Below are 25,896 nucleotides of genomic sequence, written 5' to 3'. Positions count from 1 at the left end.
CCTCTGTCTGTATGGGTAGGTCTCCCTTCCTCTGTCTGACACTCAGTCTCTCTCTATTTCCTGCCCTCCTGTCCTCTGAGTTTCTGCCTCTCTCACTCTCAGGGGTCTGGGGCTCTCTGTTCTCAGGGCCTCTCACTGTTCTCTCCGTTTTTATGGTTGGGTGTTGGTGCTCTGGTTCCACCCTGTCTCGACATTACACTGTCTGCTGTCTCTCTCTCTCCCCGTGCTGTGTGTCTCTTTTCTTTCAGTCTCTCCCTTCCTGTGTTTGTGCCATGGGGGTGTGTGATTGTGTCCCCATCTTTCTTGAGCTTCTGCTCTTCTCCCTGAGGGTAGACCTCTCTCTTTCTCTCCGTGTGCCTCAGTCTCCTTCCACATCATTCTCTTTCTTCCCCTCCCCCCTCTGTGTCTCTCCCTTCCCCCTCTGAACCCAGATGGGCTCTCTCAAAGCCTTTCTGTGTGTTGGGAATCTTTCCCCATGGCAACGCTCCAATGCTGGGTCCCCTCCCCAGCCCGTTGGCCTTCTCCACATGCCACCTGAGCTTCAGGAGAAATGCCCATGGCCTCACGCCCTGGTCCTTGCACACGTATGGCTTTGGGAGAGGCCCTGCCATGCTGACTCAGTTTCCTCATCTGCTCAATGGACAGAAGAATAGCGCCTGCCAGACAGGCTGATATGAGGATTAAATGAGATGATACGTTAGAGATGCTTAAAAGAAGGCTTAGTATACAGCAAGTGCTCAATAGATGTTGTCCTGAAGTTCGCCTGGGCTCATATCCCCTTCCATCCAGCTGAACCAACCCATGCCCACCAGCCCAGGCTGCAGTCATTCCACTGTTCCTCCTGTCCCTTGAAGAGGCAGCCCTCCCCCACACCACCCTGTCCTGGACCCCCTCTAGTGCTCTGGTCGAGGGCTGCCCAGTACCAGACCACTAGCAGTTACTTCCAGTTTAACCTCTAAAATTTCGTAAAATTTAAACTTCAGTTTCTCAGCCACATTTCAAGTGCTTGGCAGACACATATGGTCACCATACTGACCAGTGCAGGTAACAGACTATTTCCATCCTCCCAGGAAGTTCTGTTGGACAGGTTCTTTTTTTCCCTGCTCCCAATGGACAGGAAACGCCCTCTGTAGTGTCCGCCACCCGTCCTCTGTCAGGGCCAGCCTGCCTGAGTTCAAATCTCACCTGCACAGCTTAATACCCATGTTAACCAAGTCATCTAAAAATTAAAGTAGTTAAATAAACAAAATGGGAAGAAGACATGAGCAGACACTTCTCCCAAAAGGACCTTAAAAATGACCAACAAATAGCCCTGGCTGGTGTAGCTTAGTGGATTGGGTGCCGGCCTGTGAACCAAAGGGTCACTGGTTTGAATCCCAGTCAGGGCACATGCCTGGGTTGCGGGCCAGTTCCTACCAGGGGAATCATGAGAGGCAACCACAAACTGATGTTTCTCTCCTTCTCGCCTTCCCTTCCCCTCTAAAGATACATAAATAAAATCTTTTTTAAAAAAAGACAGAAAAAGGCAGAACCATGTTATTTCAGTCATCGGTGGGACATAAAACAACAAGCAAGCAAACAGGACGAACAAACAAACAAAAACTCATGGACACAGACAATGGTAGGGTGGTCACTGAAGGGACGGAGACGGGGTGCAAAGGAAAGTGTGGGGTCCCTTGTTCAGAATAACTAGTGCTTTCAGGATGGTTACAGATCATTAAACCAAGGGTAGGACCCCCTGAGCACAGGACCCGAAATAATCGCGCAGGTCTCTCCCAGGCCGTGACTTCCGCATTTCCGAAACACGTGCTCTTCCTGCTCTCCACGTTGGTGGTGGCCCCACACCCCCAGGCCCTGCCTTCTGGGGTCCATGGGATGGACAGAATGCCCCCCTAGGGAGATCCAGTCATGAACCCCTGGGACCCATGAATATGTCGCATCACCTGGCAAAGGGACTTGGCCAATGTGGTTCGAGTCACGAACCCTAAGATAAGGAAGTCAGGCTGGCGTGAGGGTTAGTTAATCCAGCGTGTTTACTCGGCCAGGCTACAGTCCCCTGGTCGTTCGGCCAAACTCTAATCCAGGTGTTGCCGTGGAGGCGTTCTGTCAATGTGGTTACACCTGCAAGCAGTGGACCCTGAGTAGAGGGGGTCACCTTGGAGAACGCATGGGCATCGTCGGATCAGCTGAACGAAGAGCAACACGGAGGTTTCCCCGAGGAGAAGGAAATTCTGCCTGCAGATTCAGCATCTGCTCCTGCCTGCCCGAGCCTCCGAAGTGAGCCCCACAGAGCTGGGGCTCGCCGGCACCCAGCACCTCAAAACCCAGTTCCTCCATGTAAATCATATACGTATGAGTGGGTATATATATTACATAGTTACAGGTAACTGGTTGCCAAGTAACGCATGAATACATAGCCATCACCCAATACAGATGGATAGTATTATTAGTACTTGGTAATCAGTAACAATCTTTTACAGGTAATATATAAGTATATTTTAAAACTAAATAGATATCTCTCTTTTTAAAAGATTTTATTTATTTATCTTTAGAGGGGAAGGGAAGGAGAGAGGGAAAGAAATATCAACATATGGTTGCCTCTCATGCGTCCGCCGCTGGGAACTGGCCTGCAACCCAGGTATGTGCCCTGACTGGGAATCGAACCGCGATCCTCTGGTTCACAGGCCTGCGCTCAATCCACTGAGCTATACCAGCCAGGGCTAGATGGATATCTAAATATAGAGAGAGATATATGTCTATATATGTATGTCTCCTTCTGGCTCTGTTTCCCTGGAGAGCCCTGACTGATACACCTGTGATCCAGCTGGGCCCCACCTGATCACATGAGCCCTAAAAGCAGAGCACCTTCTCTGGCTGGAGGAGCCTCGGGAGCAGACCGGCCCCAACCGATGAACGGCAAGAGCCAGGGACTTCAGCCAGCACCTGAATGAGCTGGGAAAAGGACAGTTCCAAGCCAGGGAGCCGACATCCTGATTTCAGCTTAGAGAGAGCCGAAGGAGCCGCCCGACTCTGCCCTACAGAAACTGAGATGATAGGTGTGGATGAGTTGTGGTCCATCGTTATGGAAGCAAAGTGAATAGCACAGCCCAGGCTTCTCTCTCTCTCTCTCTCTCTCTCTCTCTCTCTCTCTCTCTCTCGCAACCCCCATACCTTTTTGGTTCCTAAGTCCAAGTGAGCCTGCCTCCTGAATATCCCTTTTGTCTGTACCTTCTTCTCCACTTCTGGGCCCCTGCCCTAAACCAGGCCCCTTTCTGGGGTTCTAGGGCGAGGCCCCCCAAAAATATCAAGGGCCGCTGGCTGATGCGGCTCAGTGGATTGAGTGCAGGCCTGTGAACCAAAGGATCGCCAGTTTGATTTCCAGTCAGGGCACATGCCTGGGTTGCAGGCCAGGTCCCCAGAGGGTGCGTGAGAGGAGCCACACATTGATGTTTCTCTCCCTCTCTTTCTCCCTGCCTTTTCCTCTCTTGAAAAATTAATGAATAAAATTTTTTTAAAAAATAATATCAAGGGAGCCCCAAAGATTCAGTCACCATGATGCACAACACTATAATGTAGCAAATGAATAAATGCAACAAAAAAGAATGAATAACACATCTATAAGGAACAAAGTATCAACATTTTAACAGGATCAAATGAAATATCAACAAAGTAACCATGTGGGGGCTAGGTGGAGTGGTGGTGGAGGGATTGAGCAAAAAAGAAAACAAAAAAGAGAGAGAGAGAGAGAAAAGCTCATGGACACGAACATCAGTGTGGTGATTGCCTGGGGAGGGGGAGAGGAAAGAGGAGGGTATGGGGGATAAAGGAGGGTATGGTGATGGAAGGAGACTTGACTTGGTGTGTGGTGAACACATAATACAGGGTACAGGTGATGTGTTGTGAGACTGTGCACCCGAAACCGGTATAATTTTGTTAACCTGTGTCAACCCAATAAATTCCATTTTTTAAAAAAGTAAAGGTGCGAGTGACTTTTCCTTTTTATTCAGGCTCCCATCCCAACCCTGATCCTGTCTTCATCTGAAGTTTTGATAATTTTGTTCATTGTGGATCATTTTTGCAATCCTTTTTAAAATATTGCATTAACGTGGCTGGTGTGGCTCAGTGGATTGAGTGCTGGCCTGCATACCAAATGGTCACTGGTTCAACTCCCAGTCAGGGAACAGGCCTGGGTTATGGGCCACGTTCCCAGTAGGGGGCGCGTGAGAGGCAACCACACATTGATGTTTCTCTCCCTCTCTTTCTCCCTCTCTTCCCCTCTGCCTAACAATAAATAAAATCTTAAAAAAATATATGGCATCAAAATAGTATTTATCTTAAAACATCTATCCGTACAGTGGAATATTTTTCGGCTATAAAAAGAATGAAGGGCTGATACCTGCTACGGTGTGGATGAACCTTGAAGAGAAGCCAGACACGGAAGACCGCACATCAGATGAGCCCCATGTATGCGATGCGTCCCAAACAAGCAAATCCAGAGACAGCGGCCCGGGGCAGGGGAGGGTGGGGAGTGACCGCTGGTGGGTTTGGGGGTTTCCTTTTGGGGCGATGAAAATGTTTTGAAACTGGATAAAAAATGATGGTTGCACAACACGGGGAATGCACCCAATGAATGCCGCGCTTAAATAGTTCACTTTATTCTATGTGAACTTAACATCAGTAAAAATTGGTGAACACAAATCTGTGATTTAAGTCTAGTATTGATCTGGGTTACTTGGTTTTGGGTGACCACCCCTCCCCACCACCTCCATCCCCACCTTAAATTTCACTTTTAAAGATTTTATTTATTTATCTTTAGAGGGGAAGGGAAGGAGAGAACTATCAGTGTATGGTTGCCTCTTGTGAGTCCCCTGCCGGGGACTGGCCTACAATCCAGGCATGTGTCCTGACTGGGAATCAAACCGCGATCGGGTGGTTCACAGGCCCGCGCTCAATCCACTGAGCTACACCAGCCCTGGCTTAAACTTTACTCTGGTTGCAAGTCTCCAACCTCCTCGTTCCAGGCCCTGCAGGGAACTTTCCACCCCCTGGGTCGGACCAAGTCATTCCGTTCCACACAGCCTCCCGGACGGCGTCCCCACTCCCACCGGCTTTGGAGCTGGGCTTCCCAGACAAACCAGGCAAAATCCATTTGAAAAGGGGGTTCCAGCCACACCTTCAGGGCCCTCGGCTCCACCTGGCCTCCAACCTGCTCCGTTCTTCCTTCTCCGCTTTTATAAACTTCCACTCTTCCTTCGCGGTTGTTCAAGCCACGCCTCCTTGCTATCTCTCTTTAACTTTCTTTTTCTCAAGCCCCACAACTCCACCCCCAGCTCTCAACAGAGTCAGCTCCCTCCGGGCCCCGCTGCCACCCTCTCCCACTCAGCCCGCCTCCCCCACCCGCCCCGGGGCTCTGCCTCTGCGCCCTCCAGCCAGCCTCTTTCCGGAGGACTCTGCTGTCCCTCCAGGTCAGGCCCTCTCTCACAGTGGCCCCTGAGGGATCTTCGTTAACGCCCAAATCTGGCCTTCTTCTTGTCATCTCTAGGCCCAGGCTCCCAGGCTGATGCAATGATCTGTGTATGGGTGACCAGTTTCGCGCAGGGACATTCAGCCAGGAACGTCTCCAGGGCAGAGTCAGCGCTGCCCGTGGAAGACCCCCTCCACCCTCCTTGCCTGCTCGCTCGCTCTCTCTCTCTCTCTCTCTCTCTCTCCCTCAATCCCCACACACACTCCCCCAACAGCTGCAATCTGGAAGAAATTACTCTCCTAAACAGCCAGTTTCAGGAAATTCCAAACTGGGCAGGGGGAGGGGCCGGGCCAGGGGCGCGCCCCGTGCCTCCCCCACCCGCTTCTGCGTGTCCTCCGGAGCACACCCAGTCCCGGCCTCCGCCCGCCCCCACACTCAGCCCGGAGGGGCCTCAGCTTTTCCACCGCTGCTTTCTAGTCCTTGAAAAATCCTAGAGGCAAACTTTTGGAAGGCTGGTGGGGAGTAAGGAAGGCGGGGCGGGGCCTGTGCCTTAACCCTGTCTGCCCCAGACGGACTGCGCTGGACGGACTGAGCGTTGACTCCGCGCCCGTTTGGGCTCCTACCATGGCCCCCGAGAGGGGCTGACACTGCGGTTCGGGCGCAGGTAAAGCTGGGGTGGGCGCCAGAGGGTGGGGCCCGGACTTTCGGGTCTGAGCCGGGGAGGGGCCGGGACCCCTGACTCCTGAGCTGAGGGAGGAAGAGCTGGGAGCAGGACTCCTGGGACCCGAGAGACACGGGGCCTGGACGCGGACGCCTGGGTCCAGGTCCCCTTCCAGGTTCCGCATGACACTTCCTTTTGGCAGGTGAGATCAGGCCCGGAGGAAGGAGGAAGACGGCAGGGGCCTGGGAACCGCAGGCCCAGGCGGGCTCCGAACCCAGGGCGCGGCGTCCCAGCCTGAGCCGAGCCTGAGAGAGCCGGGCCCGCTCCACGAGAACCCCGAGGTAAGTGACACGGTCGGGGCCCCCGGTCAGGTCCGGAGGGCAGCGGGACCGACGGTTGGAGAGACGGCGGAGGCTGAAGCCGGGGCCGCAGCCACGTGGCCGCAGGAAGCGGGCCCTGCTGTCCGCAGGGGCCGGGGTCTTTCCCGCCAGGGTCCCACTGCCCCGCCTCACCGCTTCTCCCACCGAGCTGGGAACCAGTCGGGCCGGATCTGGAGCGGGTTGTTATTTCCGTCCTGGCGGGGCTGGGGCCAGGAGGGGACAGAGGAGAGCTGTGACTCCCCCGCCCCCCACTCGCCTTTGCAGCTGGAGCGCACAGGAAGGGGACGGAGCGGACCCGGGGGCGGGAAGCGGGCCGAAGCCCAGGGCACCGGGGTCAGGCGACGCGGGTCCCCAGCCTGGCTCCTGCCACTCTGCCCGCTTCACGTTTGTCACAAACAACGGCCCTTCTGTGGGGAGCCTGGGCCGAGGGACGGGCGTTTTCTGATCGTGACCTCACTGCATGGAGCGCACAGCTTTGCTGGAGGGAGATTAGAACCTCGGTTCAAGAGGACCAGAGGCTGGGCGAAGTGGCGTGGCTCACCCCAAAGCCTCAGATCTGGGAGAAGAGGGGACTCTCCAAAACACTGCAAACAGAACAAAACAAAAGCTATGTCTATCATTGTCCTCATCTGGAATGAAAAAAAAAAAAAAACAACGGAAAAAAGAGAGCAAAACAAACATGGTAGATGGGTGTAGGAAATCCCAGGCCTTCAGAGCGAATTGAAACATCATTTTTTCCGTGGGCACACACACCGCCTGTCCTGTCCTATCCTGCGAGGGCCGTGGGGATCTGATGTCACCCTCAGGCTCTGGAGCGCATCTGCTGGCCAGGGCAAGTCCCCCCTCCCCCGCGCCCTGTGCCTCGGCCACCACAGCTGGAACACAGACCTGGTCTCCCCCGTTTGGGATGGTCGGAGGGTTACAGGCGTTCGCCCGTCTGTGTGGCCCAGAATAAGTGCTTGGGAAATAAAACATCAGCATCCTGAGAGTGCTTTTCGACCACCCCTTGCATGCAGGCATTTTTTTTGTTTGTTTAAATTCATTGATTTGAGAGAGAGAAAGGAGGGGTGGGGGAGAGAGAGAGAAACACGCATCTGAGAGAGAAACATTGATGGATTGCCCCTCCCTGCACCCTTGTATTTTCCCAGCTGAAGCTGGAACCTGTAACCCTGGTATGCGCCCTGACTGGGGATCGAACCGCAATCTTTTGGTCTATGACATGGTGTTCCAACTAACCGAGTGACCTGGGACAGGGAAGCATGTCGGCATTCTGATTCCTGTTTTTGGCAAGTAAACGGAAGTTTAGAGATGAGGGAGTTAGTTCAGGGTCCTACAGAATGGCAATAGCAGGCCAGGTGTGTTTGATTTATGTCAGATACTGAGACCTCAAGGGGCTGCCAGGTGTTGGAAAGTGGCGGTGACGTCACTGCCTCGTAAGGCAATAGGGTGGGCCGAGGGGTGAGCCAGGGCTGAGCAGGGGGAAGCTGTGGCCAAGAGCTGTCCAGGGTGTGGCATCCGTGCAAAAGAGCCAGAGTGTAGTGGTGGTAACTCTGGGGTCCCACAGAGCTGGCTTTGTAACCTTGGGCGGATCACATACTCTCTCTGGGGTCCCTTCCCTCGTCTGGGATACGGCGGGACTGAGCATGTATTGGGCACTTGCTGTGTGCACCGGATACCGTGCTAAGGCTGTCATGGGGAACTTCTCACCTATCGTGGCCAAGAGACTAAGAAGTATCATGTGCGTATCATCCCATTTTCAAGGTGAGGCAGTGAGATCAGAAAGGTTGAGTCACTGGCCCAAAGCCACACAGCAGTGGGCACAAGCAGATGCAAGCCTGAGCAGTTGGCTTTCTGAGCTGGGCTGTCTTCACTTGTTAACTCTCAGCAGAGTAATAATGGACCCTGAGAGAGGATCTATTTTAAACTGTGAATTGAGATTCATTCGAGAGTAGAGGTCGGCATTTAAAAAATAAATAAAATAGATTAGAATAAAAATATCCCAAGCATCTAGCATGTTAAAACAGTAAGTCTTGTTTAGTACTTTTTTTTTTTTTTTTTGCCTTATGTGGAGGGCAGGGGGAGAGGTACGGTGATTGTTTGCTGAGGCTGCAATAAAACTATATTTATTCATCTAGGTTGAGGTCAGAGAAGGCTGAGAAACACCGAAGAACTTTTGAATTAAGACTGGTTTTCCTAGAGATATGTGTGTGTGTGTGTGTGTGCGCTTGCGCATAGGCTAGAGGGCTGTTCTCATAACATGTCCACCTAAGATGATTTTAAATTTTTTTGGCTCTACTTTTCTCCACCTTATCACTAATATTTCCCAGGGTGCTTGTTACTGAGAGAACAATGTTGGCTGCTTTGCCTTCCTCCGAGGATTTGGTCAGATCGAAATTTCCTTTCACTGAGATTGTTTGGGAACACATGTCGGGTGCCCTCCCTGCCCCCCCCCCCCATAACACTAGCACTACCAGTTGGCCAGCACCCTTACAAATAAGAGTTTTCCAGGCAGTTTTCTCTGAGCAAGGAAGCTAGTGCCTTTTTATCCGTTTTACAGACGGGAGACAGACAAAGAGAGGTCACGTCTTACGTCCCGGTCCCTACAGCTGGCGAAGGGTGGGGCCTCATTTCAAACAGAAAGAAAATCGTTCCTTATTACAGTGCCTGATAACAGAAAGGCCCAAGGTTGCCAAAGGCCCTCCCAGAAGTTTCATAAAAACAGCCCAGTTCCAGGATGTGGGCAAAGGTTCAGAGGCATTTCCCTGTGACATGAACCCTGTCCCTTAGCTTCCAGTTCACAAGCTGCCAGCTTTGCATTGACTCCATTCGGCCAATTTTTAAACATAGACAAATTCGCCTCGTTATTGCTCTCTCGCAAAAAGTAAGATATTACACTGTCTCTTTTAACATTAAACAATCCTAATTAGCCACTGCACGCAGACTTCCAGACCCTCCCTCTGCCTCCCCAGTCAGAATCTTCAAGCAGGCCCCTTCGTCTTGATGACATTGTATTTTAGGGCCGCGTTGGGATAAAGTTAAATACAATCCAGACATTTAGAAATAGACCCAACAGTTAAGCAATTCCCCTCTTCCCGGGGCTCAGGAAGTGCGTGAGTCCTAGGCACCTTGCCTGCTGCTCCGTCAGCGAGGTCAGCCCTGCGTTCAGGGGCTTGCATGTGTGAAGAGCCGGGGCCTCTGTCAAGTTTGGAGAGCATTTGTGGGTGGGTGGGGGGTGCTGCTCGTCGCCTGGCCTCTGGGAAACTGAAGTGCTGGTTCTTAGTGGAATCAGCCCAGCGTGGTGCTCCTGGGCAGACCCAAAATTAAATCTGAGACGTGAATCAAGCAGCTGAGGCCTCCGGGCTTCTGGGAGCCTTAGTTTCCCCACAGGTGAAGTGGGTGTAGTCCTCCCGCCATCATCCTGTCCCTTTTGGGGTGGAGGGGATGACATCCTGGGGAAGGCAGGCGAGGCCCAGGGCTTGGGGTGCCGCACGCACAGGGGTCCACTCTGAGTGGAGGCTGCGCTGACCGACCCCCTACCCTGCAGATGCCGGTGCTGAAGCAGCTGGGCCCCGCGCAGCCCAAGAAGCGACCGGAGCGCGGCACCCTCTCCATCTCCGCGCCTCTCGGTGATTTCCGGCACACGCTGCACGTGGGGCGCGGTGGCGACGCCTTCGGGGACACGTCGTTTCTGAGCCGCCACGGTGGGGGGCCACCCCCCGAGCCCCGGGCGCCGCCTGCGGGGGCCCCGCGTTCCGCACCCCCGCCCGCCGTGCCGCAGCCGCCGCCGCCCGCTCTCCGCGCGCCCGCTCCCGCCGACCCGCTGTTGTCCTTCCACCTGGATCTGGGCCCCTCGATGCTGGACGCAGTGCTGGGCGTCATGGACGCGGAGCGCCCAGGGGCCGCGGCCGCCAAGCCCGACGGGGACCCCGGGTCCGGGCCTCAGCACCCCAGGGCTCGCTGTCTCCCCGAGGCGGATCTCGAGCTGGACGAGGTCATCGGCCTGTAGGCTGTGGGTTCCCCGCGCCCTTGCCATCCTGCACCCCACTTCTTTATACATAAACGGCCAAGGTCTGTGCCCCGGTTCTGTCTGTTCACTGTTCACTGTGGATGTGGGAAAGGGGAGTGATGGAGTTCTGGTCCCCCAGGAGACTGGACCAGTCGGGTCTGATGGTGGGCTTAAGGTGGTGCAATGAGGACCCTTCCGAAAAGCCCGGGGCGTGTGACCAGGCGGAGCCCCTCCCAGGGGCGGGGTCCTGACGTGGCTGATTCCACAGCCTCATTCATTCATCCTGTTGACTTGAGTGCAGCTGCGGGCGGGGTGGCGGCCTGATTCACCCGCCCCGTGCCCTGCTGAGCTACACAGAAAAGTGGCCGGGAAGAGGCGTGGTCCCCTGCAGGAGGAACCTCCCCCCCTCCCCCAAAGCGGCGATGACCTGAACACTAGGGAGGCAGCGGCGTCAAGTCTGAGCTACCAAGTTCAGATCGAGCCTGCAAATTTATGGTTGTCCCCTGCGCCTGCAGAGGGAGAAACCCAGAGGGGCGTGGCAGAATATGCAAATAGAGAGGCGGGGCGGGACCAGCCAATTGAGTTGTGCTGGGGGAAAGAGGCGGGGTTTCACATGTAAATCTTTAGACAGGGCGGAGTCAGACTAAGGACCCAGAGGGGGCGTGGCCACACCGTTAAATGATTAGCTGGGACTGAAGCCAGGCTCGCTAGGAGGGCTGTAAATCATTTGGACAGGGGGTGGGGCCACACCTGTAAACTGCTACTCCGTGGAGGGGCGGGGACAGGATGCCCCAGAACACCGTGGAGGGCGAGGCGCGCTTGGGCGGAAGTCGGAGTCCAGAGTGCCAGTGGACCTGCTTCCCGGGCCAGGGCGTGGTCAGAGCGACCGCGGACAACACCACATTCCGCCACAATCCGGTCACCGCCCGGGTGTCTATGGAGGAGGCAGGAGAGCCTGAGTCGTCCCCCGAGGCCCCCACCATGGAGACTCCTCCGCCGCAGGCCTGCCGCTTCTTCCTGGAGGGCCGCTGCCGCTTCGGCGGCCGCTGTCGCCAGCCCCACCCTGGGGCCACGGCCCCGGCGCGGCCTAGCTGCGGGGCGGAGGTGGGGGCCGGGATGAAAAAGCCGCCGCTGCGCACTGCCGCGGCTGTCATCCAGCGCATCCGCTGGGACCCGCGCCTAGACCCTGCTGACTTCTCGGTGGGCTACGTCGACCGCTTCCTGGGCGTGCTGGAGGAGCCCTTCAGCTCCTTCTGCTGGGACGAGCCGCTGGCGGCGCTCGGGCCCGACTCGCTGGCTGTGCCGCAGCACCGCGTGCGCTACTTCCGCTTCCGTGGCCGCATCGTGTGGGACCGCGCCTCGCGTACTGATCACGTCTTTGGCTCTGGCTCGGCGGAGGGCCGCGGGCCCACCATCCTGGACGCACTGGACAGCGAGGACGGGGACGTGCATGGGGATGGAGAGGCACAGGAGGCCGGCGATGTGCCCAGTGATGAGGCCGCGCATGAGGCCGGAAATGCACATAGCAGCAGGAACCCGCTCAGGGACGGAGATGCACAGGAGGATGAGCCGAGGACCGGGGAAGGGCATGAGGTCGACGTGCCTGGGGCCAGGGAAGCACAGGACTGTGTAGCTGCCCCCCGTGCTGGCGCTGCCCCAGCAGAAGGGTGCAGAGAGCCGGTCGGGACGGGCCACATAGAGGGGAGCCTGGTGCTGGCAGGGGCGTCTGTGGATGCCCAGAAGCTGGTTGGAACCAGAAGCCAGGCTTCCCCATGGATGCAGCCCGAAAGGGCGCGGAAGCCGGCTGCCAAAGACAAAACCAGAGAGGAGCAGCCCCCCACAGGAGACCTCCCCCAGACGAAGGAAAAGTGTCAAGTGGAGTGGGGTCCCGGGGACAGCAGAGAGGCCACAGTGGCCTGGGCCCTGGCCCCTCGGCAGCCTCGCCCCACGCACTTTGTGGCCCTCATGGTGACAGACCCCAGGCTGCAGGCAGGGGTGGCCAAGGCCCAGGAAGAACTGGTCCGAAGGACGCCATCCTGTGCTGCTTTCATGGTTCCCCCCCAGGCCCTGCACCTGACGCTGGCCCTGCTGAGGCTGGCGGGCCCGGGGGACACCGTGGCCGCTGTCAGGGCACTCAGGCATGTGCTCTCAGCCCCGGGACTCCAGGCACCCCCGCATGTGAGGTTCAGGCAGCCGGTGCTCCTGGGCTCCCACGTGCTCTGTGCTCTGCCCTCCCCCTCCCTAGAAAACATGGCCCAAGTGCTGAGCCAGAGGCTGGAGGCGGAGGGGCTCAGAGTGCTACAGCCCCCTGGAGGCCTACACCCCCACCTCACGCTGGCCAAGGTACCCCGGGGCTCCCAGGACCACCTCCCCACACCAGGGTTCAGCCCAGGGCAGGAGCTGGGGAGCCAACTCCTGAGCCAACTCTGGCTGTGCTGCATGGGGAGGGCAGGGGGCACCTACCAGCCCCTGGCTGAGGTGCCCCTGCGGTGACAGTCCCAGACCTCTAGGGCTGACAAGCCCCAAACACCGAAGGAGATGCAGTCCCAGCAGGAGAAACAAAGCACGCGCGCTCTCTCTCTCTTCTCTCTCTTTAATTTTGGTTTTGCTCAAGCTTCCAAACGTGCTCAGTGCTCCAAGGATAGAATGAAGGAGGAAGGGGAGGGGAGAGGAAAGGGGAGGGAGGCAGAGGAGGAACATCTGGAAGAAAAGCAGCCTGACAGTCCAGCTGTTTGCAACTCACTGTGCGTCCTCCAGTTACATGGCAGAAGAGGGAGGGAGGGAGGGTGAAAAGAAAAGGGAGGAGGAGGGAAAATAACTTAAATAAACACACACAAAAAGAAAAGAAGGAAACATGACGTGAGCTGGTGATCCATGGAGGGGGGAGGGGAACCGTTTACCTGTGCTGAACCAAGGGAGCAGGGAACAGGAGGAGGGGGGAGGAAAGGGGGAAAAAAAAACGAGAAGAAACACTGGGGTGGAGGGAGGAAGGGACACGAGACAACTTAGTACAACTGCAGACGAGGCGGCCCGGCCGGTGGGGTCCCGCGGTGGCCTCTGGAGTCCTCAGTGCAGGGTGGCGGCTTGGATCTGCTGGTGGCATGGTGTGGCTTGGCGTAGGTGTTTCTGGGGTGGGAGCCAAAGGCAGGACACAGTCTCTATGGCTCCCCTGGCCCCAAGCACTGAGGCCCCAGAGGGCTGGGCAACAAGAGTCTGTGGTGAGGTAGGCACAGGAGCGGTGAGCGGCGGGCGGCGTGCTGCTGCCCCCGCCGCAGCGGGCACGGGCGGAATGGCCTGTCTTCTTCCACTGGCCCCCCAGCATGGGACGGGCTGGGGTGCCAGGTTGGTGCCACAGCACAAGCTCGAGAGAGAGAGAGAAAAAACACTGAGACAGCATTAGTAGAGGTGCAGAGGGGACAGACCGAGCCCCCAACCCTCTGCAGCCCCACCCCTCCTCCCATCCCAGCCCATCCCTCTGAGACAAAAAATAAAAAGGTAGAAAAAATCTCTGTACAGACTCCCCGGTAGGAAAACGGGGGCAGGGATGGTGGCTCTTCCTGGAGCCCACTCCCCACAATTATTTTACAACCCAAGTCCATGGCTCAAAAAACGTGCAGAGGCGGCAGTGGGGCCGCGGCCCTGCCCCCCCACCCCCTTCACGTGGAGCTCAGAAGGCGGACAGCTGCGCCAGGCTGAGGCGGCAGTCGATGCTGGCGTTGTCCAGGCCCGTGTAGGCCAGGCCCAGGGGCTCTAGGAAGGCCCGGCAGGCGGCCTCGCCCTCGAAGGCCAGCTCGGCCTGCAGGTAGGAGACAGGCAGCGCAGGGCGGAAGCTATGGAAACAAGAGGAGAATGTGATGAGGCGGGCAGCAGGCAGGGGCCCCCACGAGCAGGGAGTGGGTGCCCCCCCTTCAGACACCCAAAAGGTTTCCTCAGCATGTTACCTGCTGACCTCTGGCACCCACCCTGACTCCCCCCTCCCCACCTCTGGGGCTCGGGGAGCCAAGAATGGGGCCGACGGCCCCAACCCCAGTTGTGCCCCCCCTTGACCCTCACTTACCTGTGCGGGGGGGTCGGGAAGGGGGGGGAGGACCCACCTGGCTCTTCCACTGCTCCAGGGCCTGAGCAGTCCCTCAGAAAGAGGGCCACTGTGGCCGAGGGGCAGGGGCCAGGCATGGGACGGCAGGGCTGACGGCTACGCTGGGACCCAGCCCTCATGGGACCCCACACCTGGGACCCAGTGCCTCAGGGAACACCCTAGGCACAGGTACCAGCCAGCACTCACTATACATTTCAAACAGGAATCTCTGGTTGTCAACAACGGACACTCCTCACTGAGTACTCGGCACACGCCCAGAGATAGCTGCTCTGAGCCGCCACACTGACGCACCGCAGTCTCTGCCTGAGAGCTGAGTCACCTACCCTCACAAACACACACTGAGGGGACTGCAGGCCCAGAGGCACAGCCACTTGGCCAGTGTCACCTAGGAAGTGAGTGGCAGAAAGGACTCAACCAGATCCTGCCCCAAGCCCATGCGTCTCCCAGCCCAGCCTGCCCACGGGGCTCAGGGGCACCTGTGGCACCCACATCGGAGCTGCCTGCAAGTCACCGTGCAGGGACCTGGCTCTGGGACAAAGGAACGTGTCATCCAAGGAAAGGCAGTGCCACTTGAGAAGTGGAAAAGTGGAGCCTGAGGTCAGTGACAGGCCAACCTCCGACAAGGCGCAAGGCCGGGTCCCTAGCCAGGGCCGAGCGCATGGAAACTAACAAGGGCAGTGCTGGCCCAGCTACACCCTGTGAGCGCACAGAAGCCTGGGAGCTGCCCTGCAGGGGCCAGTCCAGCTGCACGGGGTGGGCACAGAGGGGCAGCAGGGCATCCCTCAGGCACACTGTCCCCTCCCTACGGCTGGCCAGTGAGCAGGTCCTGCGTATCCCTGTCCTCCTTGCTTCTGCCCTGGGTCCTCTTCTGTTTCTGCAGCCCCTGGAGTATGCCCCTGCCCTTCAGGCTGCCCGCCCCTCCCCAGCTCCAAAGCACCCCCATGGCTCCCATGCTAACCGACATGGCATTCAAGGCCCCTGGTGTGCTCCGACCCCGACCAGGGGCTTGCACCCACAGAAAGCCTGGCAGCGGGGCCTGAGTAGATGCTGTGGGGCGCCAAGCGCACTGTGGGCTGGCCAGCAGCACCCCCAGTCTCCGTACCCACCACAAACCAGTAGCGTCCCACTAGCCGTGACAATAGAAGATGCCTCCTGATCCTGCCCTGGGTCCCAGGGGGAGAAGTGACACGCTGCCCTGAGCACCGCCAGTCCCTACACTCACAAGCACTCGGGCACACTCCAAGTCTGGGGCACAGAGGACATGCCCTCTGTAAGCACCACCCAGGGCCAGCCTGTTTCCCTAACATTTTTTGCACTCGAAGGACTCAAGCAGGAACGGGGCCTGTCCCATCTGACCAGAAGCTGCCAAGAGTGGGACCAAGTTTTCTAGTTTGTCCCTAAAGCAGGAGCTTGGTGACAGGAGAGCCGTGGAAGAGACGTGGCGGAGCAGCAGGGGAGGAGGGGCCGGGAGCGAGACAGAACGTGGTGGACGGAGGGACACGCAGGAGGGTCGGGATGGATGGCGGGCTGTGCAGAGGAGAGCAGGAAGGACAGGGGAGAAGATGAAGAGGGAAGAGGAAACCAGGCAGGAGCCCAGAGGGGCCTGGACTGACGGCGGATGGGGGCTCAAGGCCCGCCCACTGGGAGTGTGCGGAGGGAAACGAGAGGAGGGGCAAGGGAGAGCTCAGCTGAACATACGTTTTGATCATGGCCTTGAGGGCGGCCTTGCGCTCTCGGTCCACAAACTTGTCTATGAGGTAGCCAGACATACAGGGTGCATGGCCATAGAGCCGGAAGAAGCGGTGGTAGTTGCCCAAAGCCCAGGCTGCCCTCAGTGCCAAGGCATGGGCCACACAGGGGTCCATCTTCAGCTCCCGAGTCAGGTAGGCCAGCTCCGTGGTGATGTCTGCGGCCGAGACAAAAGATCAGCAAGGCCTGACCCTGGGGACTGGGCCACCCCCCCCCCCCAAACCCTGCGCTGTGCCTCTCACCTCCGGAGTTCTTGGTGAAGATGTAGTAGAGGATCCGATAGGCAGTGAACTCGCCCACGTTGCCAGACAGGTTCTCTGTGTACAGCGACTTGAGCTGCGTCTGGCACTGGTTGAACTCCTCATGGTCACCCTGGCGAGTGAGGTGAGTGAGGTGAGGAAGGAGGAGGAGCACAGTGAGGCTCAGTGAGACCTGGAAGGGAGCCTGGGGGCGCCTTGGGGAGCCCTCAGCCAACTCACCTTTTCCAAGGCGATGCGGGCATGCGTCTCGTACACTTCCACTGTGAACTCGGTGCGCACACCTTGCACCTGGGGAGCAGGCAGGAGTCAGGCCGGGATGCAGCTCCCCCACCCCCTTTCTCCCCCGCCCCGGGTCCCCAAGCCCTAGGCCCTCACCGTCAGGTCCTGCCGGATGGACTTCATCTGCTCGCAGGCAAAGGCATAGTCCTGCTTCTCCTTCCACTGCGACTTGACCATGCACAGAGACTTCTTCAAAACCTGGGGAGGGTCACAGGGAGGCCCAGTGTGGCAGGCAGGCAGAGCAGGGACATACTGAGCCCTGTTAAGTCCCACTAACTTGGTGTCTGAAACAAGGGCTGCAACACAAACCCACCCAGTGACATGAGAAAGCCCACAGGTCGGCAAGAATGAGCGCTTGTGAGCCCAGTGCCCACGTCAGCACCTGGCCTGTGTGCCCCCAGGACGAATGTTCCCTGCCTTGTCCCTGGACCTCACTGAGGATGCTGGGGTCTTCCTCTCCATCTCAGGAAGAACCCACAGGCCCACAAGCCCCTACCCGGCCAGCCACAGGCCCCTGCCCTTCCCGGTACTCACCGCTACAGGGCGCACAGTGGACGGGTCCGGGGCACAGGTGAGACGCAGGTAGTGCTTGGTGATGTCCGGGCAGGTGCCCACGATCTGCAGCTCCTGCCAGTCAGGGTCGGCCCCGCTGCTCTCCAGGCCGCCCACCTGCAGCACCAGGGGCTCAAGGCGCAGGCGGCGGGAATGCCCATGCTGGAAGCGGGCTGCCCGCTTCTGCTTCTTCAGCTCACGCTCAGGGTCTTCGCACTCCAGAGCCGCCATCCTCTTTCGGTTGCGCTTGGTGGGACCTAGGTCGTGCCTGGGGGGAAGGGAGGAGGGTGGGTGAGGCTGCAGGCGGCCAGCACCGCCAGCCTCTCCAGTGCTGCCCGAGGGCAGGGCACCCTCCCTGGTCACCCTCTCAATCGCTCACCTCTTCCCTCGCTGTGCCCTGCCTCGGCCCCGATCCATGTGGGCCCCCCGACCTCCCCGGCCCTTGGGGGGGGGGTTCCTGCGGCCCACAGGCTGACACTCATTCCCTGAGTAAGAACTGTCCGAGTCCGAATGGGAGTCACTGTGGGGAGAAGCAAAAGGTGAGGCCCCTGCTGGTGCCCCCTTAGGCCTCCCCACCCCCACGAAGCCTGCGCACCTGCGGCGGAAGTGGCGGGTCGGGGACCGGGAGGAGGAGCGGGAACGCGAGTCCGTGCTGGAGGAGGAGCTGTGGTCCTTCATGAAGACATTGCGGTTGCCAAACTTGGCGAAGCTGCTGCCCCGCGCTCGGCCAGCACCCCCAGCCCCTGGTGTCCCTCGCTGTGACTGGGCACCCCCGCCCCTGGCCGTGGAGCCTGCCCCCCTAGCAGGGTGAAGGCTGCTGGGGGCCTCCCACCGCTTCTTCTTGGGACTCTCCGCCACAGGCTCCCGAGTCAGCCTGAGGACAGAGCAGGACATCACCAACCACGCTCCCAACGTCCTCCTCTGCCACCTGCCCTGGGGTACACACCATGTCGGGCAGGAAGGGCACGCACCCAGATGATACGTAACTTGCTGCGGAAGGGGGAGGCAAACGCCAGGCTTCTCTATCCACAGGGAGCTCTTAGCCACCAAGCCCTGCACGCTCGCCAGCCTCCACAGCCCTCAGCTCTGCCCTCCCGGCCCCACCCAGGCACCCAGGCAGCCCTCACCCGTCTCCAGGCCCCACTCACCCTGGCAGAGGCTCCCGGCTCCAGTCGATGGTGTAGGCTGAGCCATCCTGGAGCCGGGCCTGCAGCACCTCCTTGAGCAGCTTCTCTGTGCGGTCCTTGTCCTCCTCTGACTCACAAGCTGTGAAGCAGCGCTCCACGTACTCCTTCATGTCCTGCGGCCAGTCATCCGGCTTCCCAGACAGGCTGCCCCTGTTCGAGAGGCAGGCGTGGGGACTCAGCTGGGGGGCACCCATGCCGACAAAGCCCACCCCCCAACCGCTCCATGAGCCGAGGCACGTGCACACTCGGCTGCAGCGTTTCCTCTTCCCTCCCTTTTCGTGCTCATGGCAACCCCAGGGTGCAGAGCCTGCCTGGGGGTACACGGATGTTGAATACAGAGGCAAGAGGTCGTCACCTGTGGTTCTGGGCCTTCTCAGGGTTGGGCTGGGGGCCAAAGCTGCTGTGCTGGCCCTCTGACGTGGAGCTGAAGTTCTGGCTGGTGACGGCGAAGGGCCNGTGCACACTCGGCTGCAGCGTTTCCTCTTCCCTCCCTTTTCGTGCTCATGGCAACCCCAGGGTGCAGAGCCTGCCTGGGGGTACACGGATGTTGAATACAGAGGCAAGAGGTCGTCACCTGTGGTTCTGGGCCTTCTCAGGGTTGGGCTGGGGGCCAAAGCTGCTGTGCTGGCCCTCCGATGTGGAGCTGAAGTTCTGGCTGGTGACGGCGAAGGGCCGTTTCTGAATATTGAACTTGAGGCCACCAGTCCCAGGGGCCGCTGTGGAGGTGGGCAGTGAAAACTGGGGTTAGGCCACCCCTGGGCCCCCGGGAATGAGAGGCCCAACTCTAGGTGGGCACCCCAAGGCTTTGGGACGATCCCAGCACCCCCATGCCTTCTGCCTGGGTGCGGCGAGGTCCAGCCCCACACCCTGGCTTCTCTGCACCACTGCCCACTCACGCTTCATGCGGTTCCACAGCTGCTGACCCTTCTTGGGCTTGGTGGGCTCGGGGTAGGTGTGTGGCCCGTAGGCCTGGCCTGAAGCAGGCCCTGCCTGGCTGTGCTGTGTGGCTGGGGCAGTCCCAGGCTGGGGACCACTGCTGAGAGCATGAGCCCCATGCTGCGGGTTGGAAGGCTGAGGGGGCTGGGCTGCCGGCAGCTGCTGGGGAGCGGCCTGGTAGGACATGCTGTCGTCCATGCCGGGGACCGGGGGCTGCCGAAGAAAGCGGCGCTGAGGACAGGGGCAGAGTCTCGGGGCTGCTCTCTCAGTCCTCAGTCACTTCACTCGGCCCTCAGCTCGGCCATGCCTCTCCCCTGTTAACCACCCTTTCACACTGAGAAGACTCAGGCTTGGACACTGAGCTGCCTTCCGGCAGCCCTGGCTGTTAAGTGGCTGCACCCCTCCCCCACCCCATGGTTATGTCCTGAGCGTATGCCCCAGGTCAGTGATCACACCCACTCACATCACCCTATGCCCCAATCACCATTCCCACTCTGAACTGGGTGAGCTGCTGGGCACCTGACTTGTAGTCACACCACCAGAGGGGGTGCTGGGATTCGAACCCAGATCCACAGCCTCCCTGCACTGCTCCACACAGTAAGTGCAGGGCCAGACTGCGTGTATGGCTGCGCACGTGTGGGGGAGGTACAGAAGACAGGCTGCCATACTCCCGGCTGCTCTCGCCATCATCCCAACAGCCAGGCCCCAGCCTCACCAAGCCCTAGGCCCATCCAGTTTCAAAATCTCTGCTCTGCCCTCCTCATTCGCAGAGCAGCACGTGCTTGGCTGGAGAGAAAGGGGGTGAGGTGGGGGAGGTCACATCTTAACACAGGCATCCCTACTGCTAGGTCTCTCAAAAACTGCACCCCCAGCTGCAACATGCATGGAGATGGGCTGGGGCGTTACCTGGTTCAGAGTGCCTTGGTGCTGGGGGGCCGCCGGCTGCTGGGGTGTGGCAGAGCCATAGGAGCCGGCCATCCCGTACTGGGAGGGGGAGCTGTAGCTCTGGTACATGCTCTGCACAGGCAGAGGGGAGGGTCAGCGGCACGCCAGCTCCCCCTCCTCCGGCTGCTCAGCAGCCGATGCGGTCCTGACCCTCCCCTCATGGCTCACAGCTCTCCTTTTCTCCACCACATAAAGGCACCAAGTTCCCTTACATTGAGAAAGTTACTAAATAAAAACCTTCTATCAACTCTATATCCCACTGGTTCTCAAGATTTTTTCTCTATTTCACAAATATCTGCTCCATGCCAGCTCTCCTAAGCACTACAGCAGAGCAAACACGAAAGAACCCGCCCCAGCTGATATGGCTCAGGTGGTCAGTTGCCACCTCTTGGACCAAAGGGTCACGGGTGTGATTCCCAGTCAGGGCACATGCCTAGGCTGCAGGTTAGGTTCCCATCTGGGGCGCATATGAGAGGCAACTGTCAGTGTTTCTCTCCCTCTCCTTCCCTTCCCCTCTCTTGGAAACCCCCAGGAATGTCTTTGGGTAAGGATAAAAAAGAAAAAAACAAAAAAGTAACAATTCATGCCTGAATGAAGCTGGCACTCAAAATACACGTAGATGTGGGCCCTGGCTGGTGTGGCTCAGTGGACTGAGCACCGGCCTGCGAACCAAAGATGTCAGAGGTTCAATTCCCAGTCGGGGCACATGCCTGGGTTTCAGGCCAGATCCCCAGTAGGGGGTGTGTGAGAGGCAACCACACAGTGATATTTCTCTCCCTCTCTTTCTCCCTCCATTCCCTTCTTTAAATAAATAAATAAAATATTTTTTAAAAATACACACAGATGTGGACACACATATAAAGTGTTGAGGTAGTAAGTGCTGTTAAAAGCCAAGAAAAGAGGCTGAGTGGAGAATGAGGTGCTCCTTTAAGTAATGAAGACCCTCACAACCAGGCTGGGCCCCAGCGGGCCCTGGGGCAGGGGGAGGGGCAGGGTGCGCACTCACCACGGGGTAGTAGTAGCTGTAGGGGTAGGCGTAGCTGTACTGCTGGTACCACTGGTAGTACTGCTGCTGCTGCTGCAGGGCCGAGGCTTCCGCCTGCGACACGTACTGTGGGGAGAGGCCTGAGGCCATCAGCCTGGGCAGCGGGAGCCCCCGGCTCACAGGCCCACAGGCCCCAAAGGGCAGGCCTATCTCCTGATTGACTGCAGGGAGCAGAACTGGGGACGTCTCTCCACCGAGAGCCACTGTCTCTCCCATCAGACTTGGGTACCTCAGGGACACATGGCGCCCCTGATGCTTCAAGGAAACAGTCCCCGCTTCCCCCACTCTAGGGCTCCTACAGTGTCTTCAGAGACCTCCAACCCGGGAGGACACCAAGTGTGCCCCACCCCCCAGGGAGCCCAGGCCCACGCGGCCTCCTCACCTGTGCACTGGCCACAGGCCCGTTGCTGCTGGCCTTGGCGGAGGTGCTGGCAGCTCCTGCCTTGCTGATGCTGGCCAGGGCCTGGCGGGCCTTCTCCCACTCTGGGTTCTCGTGCATGGGCGTCTCCATGCCGTTCTCTCTGCCAGCCCCAGCCACCATGCTGTACTGAGAGGACCTGCAAAGGGAGCACATCGAGTCAGCCTGCTCTCCCCAGCTGCACCGCTGGGCTGGGAGTCCTGGTCTCCCTCTTGCTGTCTCCTGCAGCCCAAATCTCCCACCTACGGTGTGCTGACACCCCATCTCTGTTTCAGTTCTGAGCAGAATCGATGGGCACACCTACCTACAGGACTTTCGCAGGTGCCTGGCACACAAGCAGCTGTTAAAAAGTCAAGCAAACAAAGTAACCACCACTACCCGTAAGACTTAACATAGGACCCCGGTGCCTAGCAGGTCTAAATGTTCTATGAACTGGTGACTTCTGTCTGACACCACCCCACTCAGCAGGTTGTAATCACAGCTTTGAAGAAAATAAGAAATTGGCAAAAAGGCAGATGGCCGAGTGGTACGTGTTGGAGGTTGTTTCCCAACCGTGGGTCACTAAATGAAGCACCACAATTCTGTAAAACAAGTGCTGTGCTGCGAAATGTGCAGGCTCGGAAGACGTGACCATCTCCCCACTGGAACCAAGCGGGCCTTGCACTCTGAGGCCCCACCCCTACCCACTGTTGCATCACTTCCCCCCACTGGAGGAAGCTTCCTCTTGGCCCCCCCCATACCCGCCCCCCACCTCTGTCCCACTAACCAGTCTGTGCTGCGCTGATCACCCACGTTGGCCGCCATCTGGACCTTGGGGTGTAAAGGGTGGGCCTCGGGAGCCAGACTGCTTTTTCACTGTCTGTGAAAAAATGAAGGAATTAGGGAGACTCCAGAAGCAGCAAAAAACACGTCACAAAGTGGAAAAGCAGATGAACTCAGGGGAAGCCAGGCAGAAGAGGGGGGTCGTAGAGGAGGCGGCCCTGGGGGAAAGGACCTGAAGAACATTCTGGGTGTGGGATAAAAGGGCCACCATGTGAGGGGAAGACCACCTGGCCTGCCTGCGATGCCCTGGGTGGAAAATGAAGGGCCTGAAAAGAGGGAAGTCTGAGGGGATTTCCCAAAGGGAATAAGGAGGATCTGAAACCCATATGAAAGGGAAGAATTTGAGGGAAACACTGAGGCAGGTCAGAGAGTGGGGAGACGACCTCAGCCCAGGGTGAGAAGCAACTTCCTCGCTCTAATGAGAGAGTCTGAGTGAACCCTTAAGACTGGGAGAACTCTGTAAATCGAGGGAAGGGTCTGAGGAAGTCTTGGCAAAGAACCTAGGAGAACAGAGGAAAAAAAAACCCTGAGAAAGGGGAGATTTCTGTAAATTACTCCTAGAAACAAAAAGAAGTTCAGTGCAGAAGTTGACAACAAAGTGAGGAAATGGCTTCCTAGAAAGCTCCACGAGAACCACTGCAGAAAGGTTCCCTAAGGCAGGGAACGCATATGGGAAGTCCCCGGCGGGAACTTAGGCCTGGGAGAGACGAAGAAACCGCCTCCTTTCGGGTCTGCGGTGGGAGCGTTAGGGAAGCCCCAATCTCCCCAAGTTAAGAGTGGAGTGGGAAGGGGCACCAGAAAGTAAACAGGTGTTTTGGGGGCAAAAATTGGGGGGACTAAATTTGAAGGGATGAGAAGTATGGATAAGCTCAAAAGCCAGTCCTGATAGAGAACCCGACAAACCTGCAAGAAGTGAGGAGATAGAAACAAGGGTCTGGAGCTGGGAACATTTCTGGAGCTAGAAACCGTCTTAAATGGAGCCGGGGGCCGAGGGCACGGAAGAGTAAGCAGGGGTTCAGGCGCGGGGTACTGACGGCGAGGGAGCACGGGAAGGAGACTAGGGTAAGGCCTGGAGGTGCCCGGAGTGACGGCCCTGGCAAGTGTAAAAGGCGGGGGCACGTGGCCGTCGGGCAGGCCCGGGAAAGGCACAGGTCGGTGGAGGAAAGGCCAGTCCGGATACCCGCACCTGGCCCCGGTGCCACCGCCCAGGCCGCGCCGCGCTTGCGCACCACGTTCCCGGGAAGACGGCGCAAGGGCCACCCGTCTCCTGGGACTCCGTGGAACTGCCCTGGCAACGGGAGATACGGGAGGGGCGCTGGGGAAAGCCCGGCTATTCCAAGGGACCCGCGGGGAACAGAAACAGACCCCAGACACCAGAAGGCGAGCGGCCACGGGCCCCACCCCACGTGCGCAGGCGCAGTGCCGCCCTAGCCCGCCACACCCTGTCGACGCTCGCGGGCAGCGTCCGTTGGGGTGACAGCCACCAAGGCCTTGGCGCCGGCGGGGCGCTAAGACGGAGAGGAGACGCCGTGCCCACCAGCCCGCCGCCCCCCACACCCACCTCGTACTTTCGTCCCCGGGACTCGGCAACAGTGGGCCAAAGAAATAACCACACAGCCCCGGAATTGCTCGCGAGGCAGCTGACTCTTGTCTTCCTTGGGCTTCGTCGTTCCGACTGCGGCGCTCTGACGTCACGCGGAGGCCTCGTCCCGCCTCCGTCGACCCCGCACAGCCAATGGACGCCGCGGACTTTACTTGAGCCCGCCCCCCCACCGCTTACGCAATGACCGGGTGGACGCTTTTGGCGAGCCGGAAGACCGGGTGGGGACGGTGTCCCGGAGGGGACAGGGCGGGTGGAGTGGAGCGCCTGCCGGCCTACCCCGCCGCGCCGCTGTGTTTTGGCTGCCTTCGTGGGTGTATTGTTACGATTACTAAATATAAACTAAGGGTGGCGGGACTTGTAAGACTGTCCATTGTCCAGGGATGTCGAAGCCTGGGGGAGAGAATGACGAACTCGGGATGAAACGAGCGCCATCGGAAATGGAAGCTTAGTAAAGGAAACGGGAACGGCACACCTGGCTGAGAGAACAGCATATGTGAACACTAGGAGGCGGGAAAAAGGCCTGCTTAAGGTGGGGGATGGAGGGAGCGGGGACGGCGGTGGAATATAGGTCCTGGAGTGATGAGGCAGGTCCTGCAAGGCCACTGATGTCATTCTGAGGAAGTCGGAACATCTGTGTAAATAGCCCCTTTTTAAAAATTTCTTGTAACGAAACTTTGCGAGGGTGCGTCTGTTTCCTTCCANTATGTGAACACTAGGAGGCGGGAAAAAGGCCTGCTTAAGGTGGGGGATGGAGGGAGCGGGGACGGCGGTGGAATATAGGTCCTGGAGTGATGAGGCAGGTCCTGCAAGGCCACTGATGTCATTCTGAGGAAGTCGGAACATCTGTGTAAATAGCCCCTTTTAAAAATTTCTTGTAACGAAACTTTGCGAGGGTGCGTCTGTTTCCTTCCAGGTCGCGGACAAAATTATCCCGTCTGTTGGGGGACCGATCGCGGTAGGAATAGCAGGTGGTGGAGCAGTATTTAAAGGCGTCTCCCCTTCCTCCATTTCCTACTATAACTTTCCTGATGATACCGTGAATTGTTTCTGTTAGCGTGCTTGACCTTTTCATCCTTCCCCCCCAATCAGCATTTACGCCCTCCCCCCGCCCCACACCCTCTTCCACCTTCACCTCCCTCCCACTCCCTTTTATTTTAAATTAAACTTTTGGAGTACTTTTAGATTTAAAAAAAGTTGCAGAGTGTATTCAGAGTTCTGCACCTCCACCCAGTGTCCCCAGTGCTAACAAATGTATTGTTGTAATACATTTGTTAAAACTAAGAAACCAACATTGGCACATTACTAACTAAATGCCAGACTTTATTGGAATTTCACCCTTTTTTCCACTATTGGCTGTTAGTCCAATGCAGGGTACCACCGCGTGTTTAGCGTCCTTTTAGTTTTAGTTTCTTCCCCTGTATTTAGGGTGGGTTCTCGTAGACACTATCTGGTTGGGCCTTTCCTTTAACCCAAGCGTGCAATCTCTGCCTTTT

At 58.0% G+C, this 25,896-nt stretch overlaps 3 protein-coding genes and 1 long non-coding RNA gene across 7 annotated transcripts; 3 read left to right on the top strand and 1 right to left on the bottom strand.

The window, feature by feature from the left end:
- The first annotated feature begins 4,500 nt into the window (after positions 1–4,500).
- LOC118983316 (uncharacterized) lies at positions 4,501–14,775 on the top strand. Its single transcript, XR_005065695.1, has 2 exons — positions 4,501–4,538; positions 14,674–14,775. It is a non-coding gene; the product is annotated as an uncharacterized LOC118983316 (long non-coding RNA).
- On the top strand, positions 5,880–10,579 carry CDC42EP5 (CDC42 effector protein 5). Its single transcript, XM_037040656.1, has 3 exons — positions 5,880–6,128; positions 6,328–6,466; positions 10,050–10,579. Exon 3 carries the CDS (start codon positions 10,050–10,052, stop codon positions 10,509–10,511), a length of 462 nt encoding a protein of 153 aa, XP_036896551.1. The 5' UTR covers positions 5,880–6,128; positions 6,328–6,466; the 3' UTR covers positions 10,512–10,579.
- Positions 11,283–13,296, top strand: LENG9 (leukocyte receptor cluster member 9). The gene has a single exon (XM_037040655.1). It carries the CDS (start codon positions 11,298–11,300, stop codon positions 13,002–13,004), a length of 1,707 nt encoding a protein of 568 aa, XP_036896550.1. The 5' UTR covers positions 11,283–11,297; the 3' UTR covers positions 13,005–13,296.
- Positions 13,085–24,445, bottom strand: LENG8 (leukocyte receptor cluster member 8). Of its 4 annotated transcripts, none has more exons than XM_037040653.1 (17): positions 24,362–24,445; positions 22,745–22,837; positions 22,283–22,318; positions 21,943–22,117; positions 21,522–21,626; positions 20,477–20,587; positions 19,531–19,801; positions 19,209–19,350; positions 18,596–18,784; positions 18,043–18,321; positions 17,827–17,967; positions 17,430–17,715; positions 16,992–17,093; positions 16,836–16,904; positions 16,599–16,728; positions 16,306–16,513; positions 13,085–14,341 (listed from the first exon to the last, which is right to left on the bottom strand). In XM_037040653.1, the coding sequence occupies exons 2-17, from the start codon at positions 22,780–22,782 to the stop codon at positions 14,179–14,181; spliced, it is 2,445 nt and encodes an 814-aa protein (XP_036896548.1). In that variant the 5' UTR covers positions 22,783–22,837; positions 24,362–24,445; the 3' UTR covers positions 13,085–14,178. The 4 variants fall into 4 exon arrangements, with proteins under 4 accessions (XP_036896548.1, XP_036896549.1, XP_036896547.1 ...); XM_037040652.1 differs by lacking the exon at positions 13,085–14,341 and adding an exon at positions 15,923–16,100 and having other exon boundaries at positions 16,131–16,513; XM_037040654.1 differs by lacking the exon at positions 22,283–22,318 and having other exon boundaries at positions 13,087–14,341; positions 19,531–19,783.
- Between the last annotated feature and the right edge of the window lie 1,451 nt (positions 24,446–25,896).

This window comes from Sturnira hondurensis, unplaced genomic scaffold, assembly GCF_014824575.4.
Source record: "Sturnira hondurensis isolate 20B ecotype Veracruz unplaced genomic scaffold, ASM1482457v3 Scaffold0002735, whole genome shotgun sequence".
NCBI classification, from domain to species: Eukaryota; Metazoa; Chordata; class Mammalia; order Chiroptera; family Phyllostomidae; genus Sturnira; species Sturnira hondurensis.
This window is presented reverse-complemented; position numbering and strand designations above follow the sequence as displayed.